The sequence below is a fragment of the Aythya fuligula genome, chromosome 1 (assembly GCF_009819795.1).
Source record: "Aythya fuligula isolate bAytFul2 chromosome 1, bAytFul2.pri, whole genome shotgun sequence".
In the NCBI taxonomy this organism is placed as follows: Eukaryota; Metazoa; Chordata; class Aves; order Anseriformes; family Anatidae; genus Aythya; species Aythya fuligula.
In genome coordinates, this window is record NC_045559.1 from 38,961,287 (window position 1) to 38,971,552 (window position 10,266).

Genomic DNA, 10,266 nt, shown 5'->3' on the forward strand with positions numbered 1-10,266 from the left:
AATTGAAATTTCATACAAAACATGTAAGGCTCTTAGTTTCAGCAGAGTTGTATTTCTGTGCACAAATACTGAAATTGTTGAATAAATGCACACGCACACACAAATAAATGTGTGTGCATGTATGCAGTATTTTTGTAGAAGCTGATTTCTAACTTCCCCAAACCTTCATATGTAGAAATAGTTACTAACTTAATCTCATCTGCTTGATCTAACATCAAAAAGCCATCTTGACGTGTCATAATAAAAGCAACTAAAACTCATTACCAAAGGAGCAGATGTGATTGTCCTTTGTATTTAGCAGATACTGGACTATCTGTACTCTTTACTGTCTCTCTAACATTTCACATTGTTAGGTGAACACAGCAAAGCTAGATACATTACTGTTATGCTGATTTAGCCAACCTCCTTCACAATTTCTCATCAGCTCTGCTATGTTACCTGCCGTCTACTTATGTTGGTTGAATATAGACCTAGAAAATAATTGTAATGGATGAGCCAAGTGAACTCACTAGTAATTTTCTTTGTCATTCAGGATGCCAAATGGCATATTGGTCCTTCATTTTATGACAGAGTAAAATCTAGTGAGGACTAAGACATTGGCTCAAGAAAGCTCTTAAGCACTTTTGTATGTTTATTCTAACTCAAGACAGCACTTAAATATGTGCCAAATTTGAGTGTTCTGAACTAGATCTCAAAAATCTTCAGAGGTTCGTAGGCAGGGAGACCATGTGCCTTGTAGGATTTTCTTCTAAAGCACCTTATTTATTTCACAAATCTCTGTAGATTTCTGTTTGTGTCTTTGATACCTAAATGGTCTTGCTTGTCTGTTCCTAACTGGCTCTCCCTGTCAAGTGCCTCGTTGCTCAGAAGAAAACAAAATATCACGTTTTTGGGCAAAGCTCCCTTACTGCAGAACAAGATGTTTAAAATACTTGGTGGTAATAACATACTCTACCAGAATCTATGTTAAGTCATGAAATTCTGAAGAAGTGGGGCAATGAGGTGACTATAGTGCCAATTGTTTTGGCTGAAATGCTTTTTTTGCATCTACATTGCATATATCTGTATTTCTATATATTTTACAGTGCTATTTTTTTACGATTGAATTTGGCCTTTGCAAACAAGAAGGACAGCTACGTGCTTATGGGGCGGGACTTCTGTCTTCTATTGGAGAACTAAAGGTATGTTGGTTGACATGTCCTTTAAGGAAAATCAAGTTTCTTTTAATAATAATAAAATAATAGTTGGATGTAAATATTTTGACTTGCAAATAACAGTTAAAGTTCTCAAGATAAAGAGCTTTCTTTTAAAATGTGTTATTGACCTGAATCCTTTTTACAAGTATCAGCTGGCATGTGAAGCATGAAATGGATTTGTAAGGACTGAATTACCACAAACCACAACATTTATTTCTGTTTGAAATTTAAAAAATAACTAGCCCATAAGACACTTGCATTTCCTGTAAATGGAGGCTCAGAGTTCAGGGTGTTCTGGGCTTTGAAAGCTTTGCTTAGAAGAGGTGAATATGTTTTTAGTAGGTGAAAGAAACGTGTTTTGAAATCAGACACAATTCTGTTGCAAGTAATCCAAAATACTTTGATGGATTTGTTATTGATATTAAAACAACAGCATGTATTAAGGTACTGATTCAGTAGATTAGTTGTATTTAGGATTAAGGAATGCATAAAAACTCATGCTAGACTTGAGGTATGTGTGTATGTCACAATATATAGGGAACTATTCTTACAAAGGCAAAAGTGTTTAACTTTGCATGGTGTGAGTAGTTGTAGTGGATCATTTATTGCCTCTTTTCATGCATAGTAAACACAATGAACAAGCAAAAGGTATTTTGTCACAAGTATAGTGTTCTGAGATGTAATACATCTCTCTTGGCAAGATGGAAGGGAAGGGGATGGAGACGGGAAGGAGAGGGAAGAATACCATGTTTCCTCTGGGACCCAGATGAGCTCATTGCTTTTCCTTTAAAAAGTTGGTTTCAGAAACCATATACAGAATAGTGCTTACAAACTGTTTTGCAATATATCTGTTGTTTATGTGCATTTAAGCATCTTCCCACCTCTGTTGGCCAGCTTTCAGTGAAGTACCTGGCAGTTCAATAGAATTGTTTCAGTCTCTTTTTGCTGTTTTACCTGTAACTGAGAATATTAATAATGAAGCTCAGTAGTCAAATTGCTATTCTTTTATTAGCAAGCTTGCAGAAAGGGATTAAAAGAAATGCATAGAAAAAAAGGTCAAAGAAAATAACTTTTTTTAAATTTGATTTCATTACATTTTTTCTCAGTTCAGTGCATACTTTAGCCACAGAAGCATTCAGCATCAGCATGGAAATGTTGTATCCCCACAGTGCAAAGATGGTTAAGCAGATGAATACGTACCACTTGTTTTCCCCTGGCCCAACAACATCCAGAGCTGAGACTCAAACTCGGTGCAGGATTCTGCAGAGAATCAGGCCCTTTATTTAAACTAACAGTTGCAGCCATTAAGTGATGACCCTGAAAATACCTATCACATCATTTACAAAATCTATAGCATAAAAACAAGGAAATAGATGGTCAAGAACATCATAAATCTTACACCATCAATGTTATAAACAAACACATTATTCTTGTCAAGTGTGCACATTCTGTTACCATACAGCAATCTTAACTGAACTGTGATCCCGATTCTGTGTTCATCACTCAGCAATAATCTCAGAGTATAAATGCAAAGAATAATTCTTTTGAAAAGCAACAGTAAAAATTAAATAATGTGTACATTAATAGACTGTACTGATTGGCTTCAAACGTAAGGCCATATATCATAATAATTTTGCCATAAATCAATGATACTATACACTTTTATATTACACTGTGTATTTATTTCATAGATCTTAAGCCAGAAGCGACTATATCAAATCATCTGATTTGACCTCTTGTGTATCATAAGCTATTAAATTTCACCCATATCTTGAATGTATTGATCACAGAGACTTAATTTAGACTAAAACATTTCAGTTATTGAGAGACTAAGCACTTGTGCACTGCAGGTACAGAACAGCACTATACCAAGAATACCCATAGTATCCAAAAAGAAACGGATAAGGTGAAAAATGTCCAGACAATCTTTGTGGGACTGTGCTCTAGGGTAGAAAAGAACATAAGGGGGAAAACAAAATGAAAAAAAAAAAAAAAAGCACTATATTTTCTGCTAATCTGACCAGGGGAGAAGCTCTTTCTAGACCAGAAACCTGGCATTGACAGTGCTTCTTTTCAACAAGATATGTCAGCCAGGTGCTCAGGAAAGAGAAACCCTGGGTACCTCAAGGCACTGTTGCACAGCGTTGCATCAAGCCATTGCTGCTCTCTGACCTTTCATGGGAAAGCAACCTCCCTTACCTCTGACTTTATCTCCAAGCACCCACTAAAAGGAAAAGTTTCCTTCTTGATCTGAAGGTACCTGAAAGGTAATGCTGATGTATGTACTGTATGTACTATTACAAAGGTATGTAATACATGTAATGCTAATGACTGTAGTTGAGATCCTGATGATACCAATATCCTGATTGTAACTGAAATGCTAATGGATGGCAGCAATTGCTCTGAAAACTATGTGAACAATGCTAGCTATTCCTGTGGTGCATGGGGATGAATCCACACCAGATTGCATGGCCATGAAGCCTGACTATGTGTGCAGCCCCCATGCTTCCCACAGAAGTCAGAGGGAAGAAGTCATTTTAGAAATAACTGCTGCCATTCTTAAGACAACAGCAGCTGTTGTCCCTACAGTCCTCTCCATGAAGGTAAAATATTTATTTTTTCTTGTCATTGGGAAGGTAGGTCTTGTTTCACTGTTGAATTTTGCTATCTAGACTTTACGGATATTTGATATAAATACTAATTTGATACTAATATTTATATTTTAGAAATAATATCTAGAAATTTCTAGAAATAACTGAGTCACAGTATTTGCAGGGTGGAAGATGCCAGCAGGATTTGGGCGTTTCAGATGAGTGAAGGACTTGTTCAGTCATCCCTGCTTCTATATTACACTGTTCCACTCTGCAAATCTGGTCAACAGCTTTAGCAAAGGAGAACTAAAAGCTAGAGAAATGTGGGCACCATCCTATCAATATAGGATTTCCTGCATTTTTTTTCCCCACTCAGTATTTAGACTTCAAATTTCTGATATTGAAAAATGCAACTCCTCATGTGCATGCTGTGGAAACATCAAGCAGAAAATTTGAAAAGCACAACAAAATAAGGAGAAAGAGAAGATTAAAAATGAAGCCTGGGGGGGAAGAATAATACAGTAAGTGGTTATAAATGTTCTGCCTAATATAGTCAGGTTAACTCTAGCTAACGCCATTATACAGTATATATTTAGGGCTTAGAGATAAGGCAGAAATAATGTACATTTCAATTATTAAAACTATTTCTAAAAGGCAGTCCAAATGTCTTTGGAAATGTTAATCCATTTAGTTTGTATGATGCTCTCTTGAACCCTTTGATTAAGGAAGTCTTCCTATTAACTTCAGTTGGCTGTAGATCTTCATATATCCCTGTTATACGCTTCTATATTTAACAGAGAGGTGGACTCCAAGTCTTTCTGTATAGATTTTTTTAAAGTCAAGTAACAATATCCAGTCATGTTTTATTTTAATGACAGTTTTGTGTTAAGAGGAGGCAGTATCAGCCGTTATAACAAAAAAGTCTCAAATACTTTGGTTTTGTTTTTTGAAGAATATGAAGATGATGGAGAAAATAATTCCTGGATCCCAGATGCTCATTATAGTGCTCTTTTTAAATCGAGACTCTTCCTGTTTTCTAAACAGTATATAAAACTTACACTGATAACATAAAAAATAAAATCCTGTTAAAGTCAGGTCACAAATCTGGGAGTGTCCTATGTTGAAAAGCATAAGCAGAATAACGTTTAAGACCAGGTTTTCTGAGACTGTATTCTCTCACAGAACAGCAAGGTGATAAAACCAGTTCTGGCACGCAGGCAACTTCTCACCAGTGTTCTTATTCTGCCCTGCTGTCATCCTCAGACAGTGCAGTATTTATAACTCGTCTCAACTTTACCCCTTGCTAGCTGGAGTTATTTTTTTTCTTCTTTTCTGGTGAAACCAAAAATTTTAAAGTTATATTATTACATTATTTTTTTTTATATGCAAAGGAGAAATTACAGACAAAACTGATCTTTCATGTGTCAGTGATGTTTGTCATTTAGGAAATGATTGATGGTTGCTCCATGTAAATGCCTGGTGCTGTCTGAGATGCCCTAATATATCTGACCAGCTCTGCAGCTGGCATTTCAGAAACTTATAGGTCTTTAGGTCCTGTGCTATAGCTTCCATCCCTGTACAGATACCTGAGACCTGTGGTTCGGTGTCTGAATTGCTTTCTTAGTCTTTGATCTAGTTGGACTGGAGGTATTTCTGTAGTGTTATGCTTATTCCCAATAGGAAGAAGTAGTTGCTGAATTCTTGAGATGTCCCATAGTCTAACATTGCTGCTTTTCCTGGGAATCAGTGACTATCCACTTGGAAGTTTCACTCCAAACTTCTGTTGCTTAAACTGAAAGAGAATCACCAACAACTTCATTAGCATATAACTTGTGTGAGTGGGCTGTTAGAGACAGTTGTTATAAACTCACAAGGCGGTGAGATGTTCTTTTTGACTGAAAGCTGTTTTCCATATTATCAATATCCTTGACTTCTCATGAAGGTGGATGAATTAAGAGATTTCTGATGGAGAAATCCATATTACATCCTTAGGCATTTGATTTCACTGAAGAACTGTATGTCCAACCAAAGCATAAGGGAATGGCATTCATTAGAAAAATACAGGTCTGAGGTCTTAAAAGCTTTTGGACTCACCAGGTGAAATTTTTTTGTTGTTGAGATTCTGTACTTCACAATGTTGAGAGTGCCAAGGAGCAACATTTTAGAGCACCGTAATGTTCCTGAAAAAAAGCCTCTATCTCAGCTTTGAGTCAGTGTCCCGACCATCCTAGTTTGTGCTAAGCAGTTTATGGTCTGTATGAAGGTCTTTCTGCAGCCTGTGTTCCGTCGCTGAATGGCATTGCTGGTGTCAGCACACCAAGTCAGTTGTAGACTTTACAAACACCAGGCTGCAGAGTTTCAAAACACTACCCAGAACTGCAGGATCCTTCCCATTGCTCTGGTCATAATGACAATGCCTAATTGATCCAGGAGCCAAAAGGCCATATCCTGGAAGGGAAATACGTATCTCAGGTGGGAATTCAGCAGAATTTAGGTACATCATTCCAAAACTGCAATCCTAACAATAATAATTGATAAGGTGTCAGCTAACTTGGAAGGCATGTCAGAATTTTGTACCATCTCTTTCCAGGCTGCATGTTTCCTGATGTCTGCACATCAGATTACTTTGGAAGCAGCAGCTCTGTTCATGCACAAGCTACATTGGGATCCACAAAGTAGAAGACGTTTCATGTGGATAATCTGGGAAGAAGAACCAGAAATGCCCTCTCAGAGGACATCTACTGTGATAAAGAATTAACTTTTGCTTCTCTTTAAACTATCTCCTTTCATGTAACGAGGGCTCAGTGATTCGAGTAGTTGTTGGTGATTTTGCAGAATCCCTTCTCACTGTATTTCTGTCCAAGGAGCAGACCTGTACCAGCAGAGGCCATTTGCGAGGGGAAGAGGAGAAAGAACTCTGTCACTCTTTCTGTTCAAGCTGTCACAGTACAGGAAAGAATCCATGTGCCAGAAGTGGTCACCAGAAGTGATTCAGTTCCTAAAAAAGCATGGCCAGTAGCACCCTCTTGATTTCCTGCACAGGGCTTCACTAATTCCCCTCAGAGTTTTCAAACTTTGTCCTTTAGACATTTGAAGCATCAGGTCCCATCTGAAAGTACAGAGACACATTAAGAGGAGATGCTGTTATCCGTGGTTAACCCAGGGAGCTTTTTATAATGCCAGTCAAGACAAACCAATTCAGTGGAAGGAGGTAAATGCCTGCATTTACAGGTACTAGATCACAATGTGGCTGTGCAAGGAGATAGTGTCAGGGTGAGGCTGTTTCTGCAATCGATTTAGAAGAGGGTGCTGGTTGATGTAGACCATTTTTGATTTCTGTTTTCAAACCTGTTTCACTGATGGCTGTCTAGAAACAGCAAACTTTGTGAGAAGGAGATGATACATGTACTAAAGAAAGTTAGTTTCCTGACATTTTAAGCTACCATGCATTAATTTTTCATGTATTTATTTTTGGAGAGAGAGAGGGTGGGAGGAAGAGGTTCTTGTTCCAGTTTTATGTCCTGTTATTTGGCAACAGCAGGTTGAGAACTAACTAGTGTGATATTTTCAGAGCCTTTCACGTGGATTTAGAAATGAGCATAAGCAAGAAGAATTCAGGTAAACAGTGGTGAATACCTCAAGGCTAATACTTTACTCTGTTGTAAAGTATGTCCATGCAGAAATAAAAATAAAGAAATAAGAGACACCTTCATATCTCAGGGATTTTCTCTCTCTATGTCATTTCTCAGTGCTTTTCATGCACATCTTCCCTGTGGATAGATATTAGTGGCCTAACAGAAGTTGACCTATATATGCTTTCCTTCCTCACCTTGTACTTTAGTACAGAGAGCACTGAGAATGAAAATGTGTGTGCTCGAAGAATTAAACTAGATCCAAAAGCTAACATGAGCATCCAAGGGGGAGGTAGAAATAAATTTTATTGTTAAAATGTCTCAGTACCAGGTCTTCAGTTTTTGAAACCTCTGTGTCATTTCTAGTGGCTTTTGCCAGACATGTAAAAATGAAGGCTAATCTGAAATCTCTTCTCTGGGCAGCAATATTTCATGCCTCATCTGCTTAGCGTCTGCTTTGTACCTCTGCATGCCTTTTTTTTTTTTTTTTTTCTTTTTTTAGTTCCTTTTTTCTTGCAGTATTAAAACCAATGTTCATTACTCAGGTGTATGTAGTGGGAGGGCAATGCATTTCATCAGCACACAATACATGGGCACTAAATAATGGGTTTTCATTTATATAGTTTCACTCAAACTCACTGTCAGGAAAATAGTACATGAATTTGGCCTGAAAATGTAATGCAGGATATGTGAATGATTTGGTCAGGCTTAATTCACCTACCGGGATGATGATCAATTCTGCAGTTAAGTGACATTTGGGGACATACATATTTGTAATTGTAGATAATTTGTCAGGAATGGTTATTTTATGACTATCTCATTTCCATCTAAAGGTGTGTATGCTTATATGGCAGATGGATTTCTAATCTGCTCTTTGCTATTTTATTAAGTATTTGTGAGGAAAAATGACTCTTAAAAATAGTTTTTTATGAGTAACAGATGATTTGTTCTATTCACACTGAAAGACCACTGTACATAAGACAAGAGAGGCTACAAACTAACAGAAAACATATAGCACAGTGAAGCTGTATATATGAACTGTTGTACAGATACAAAGCAGTATCAAGATATGGTTTAACAGATCCTGTGTTTTATTGTGCAGCATGCTCTCTCTGACAAGGCCAAGGTGAAAACATTCGATCCAAAGACAACCTGTTTGCAAGAATGCCTTATCACCACATTTCAGGAAGCTTACTTTGTTTCAGAAAGTTTTGAAGAAGCCAAAGAAAAGATGAGGTAAATTATTTCCCTTGACTCTAAAATCTAATTTTCTTTTCTTTAGTGGTAGAAAAAAAAAAGGTGTTAATTTTCTTTTTTTCTTTCAGGGACTTTGCTAAATCAATCAACCGTCCCTTCTCTGTGTATTTCAATCCATACACGCAAAGCATTGAGATTCTGAAGGATACCAGGAGTATAGAAAATGTTGTCCAGGACCTACGCAGCGATCTAAACACTGTATGTGATGCATTAAGCAAAATGAACAGATACTTAGGGATTTGATATGTGTGGCACTGTGATTTGCTGTCAGCTGCTTTTTCTGTAGCCGGTCTAGTAACATCACATGATATGGCTAACTTTTCAAACCCATCAATTTTCCCTTTTCAGCTTGGCCTGTGGCTTGCAACATTGTGTAGCTCTGTCTAATTGTAATGTGCAGACAAACCAAGGCAATGCTAATTTGTAAACTCAACATGGAGTGTGGCAGAATATAACCAGCAATTCCTCAACACAATGTCATGTACAAGTACACCAGTAAAAGCTTGCCTGGCAATAGTTTTGTTTCCTTAAGATGATTCCCTTTGATGTATAAGAAATGGTGTTGCTGATTTCATTAAGCCTGAGTTTATTTCTTCACAATCCCTTTCCTCCCCTAAGAATCTAGAAAAAAAGTATTCACAACATTTTCCATTTTCTTTGTAAGACAATCTGTATTTCTTTATATAGTGGTGAAGACAGTGTTTTGCCCATATATTTGTAACAGCACTGTGTGTCTCTTGTGACTGAACAATACAATTTATATACCAATGCAGAGATCAGGAAGGCTATGTAATAGTACTAAAAGGTCTGTAGAGGTTACAGATTATGAGAATTTACAACTGACAAATGTTCAATGTGGCTGAGTAATTGCAAAACAATAAAAGCAAACAAACAAACCAACCTCTGACAATTCATGCAGAAAGGTAGTGGTAGTTCATACATGTATTACCTGTAACAATCCTGAGCATACTTCCACTGCAGGGGTTATCTGGAAACAAGAGTGGAAGTGCCTGTGTTAATTCCAGGTTGTTAGATGTGAATATAAAGCCCTTCTACATCATTGTGTGCCTTCTGCATTCCCTTTGAGCATAGTCCTCTATTGCATTTCATGCATAATTTGCCTTTCCTCATTATCCCACATTCAACCTTGACATGGGCATGCATGACTGAGTCTACATCGTATCAGTACATATAAAAAGGTGAATATGGAAGTTGTTATTTAATTATAGTCAAGATGATTATCAGGTAGTAGATCACTTGTGGGGTGATTAAATCATAGAGACACCCAAGCTGCCTAGCTTGTACCAGATGGATGCAGGTAATGCCTGAGTTAATAAACCCTAAGTTAGCAAGCTCTGACAGAAGTACAAGCTCTGTCTGGGGAGCACAGCATAGAAATATTTGAGCCAGCTCTTATCTGGAAGCAATAATTATGCATGTCTTTCCTTTATCTGAGTTATTCTATTCTCCTATTAGCCAAGATAATGGAGAGTTGACTAAGCTGTATGGACCCTTCCTAATGGAAACGACATGGCTTATGCAGATCATGTCAGTGTGGGTGAAAATGTCATGGCTTGTCTACATATATGG

At 37.3% G+C, this 10,266-nt stretch overlaps 1 protein-coding gene across 1 annotated transcript in view; it reads left to right on the plus strand.

Moving 5' to 3' along the window:
- TPH2 (tryptophan hydroxylase 2) overlaps positions 1-9,949 on the plus strand; it is a 51,558-nt gene extending 41,609 nt beyond the window's left edge. Inside the window, exons 9-11 of the mRNA XM_032198083.1 lie at positions 1,086-1,181; positions 8,522-8,655; positions 8,745-9,949. Coding sequence (XP_032053974.1) covers positions 1,086-1,181; positions 8,522-8,655; positions 8,745-8,919 — 405 coding nt within the window. The 3' untranslated portion in view covers positions 8,920-9,949. The remainder of the gene's footprint in view (positions 1-1,085; positions 1,182-8,521; positions 8,656-8,744) is intronic.
- Positions 9,950-10,266: the final 317 nt, after the last annotated feature.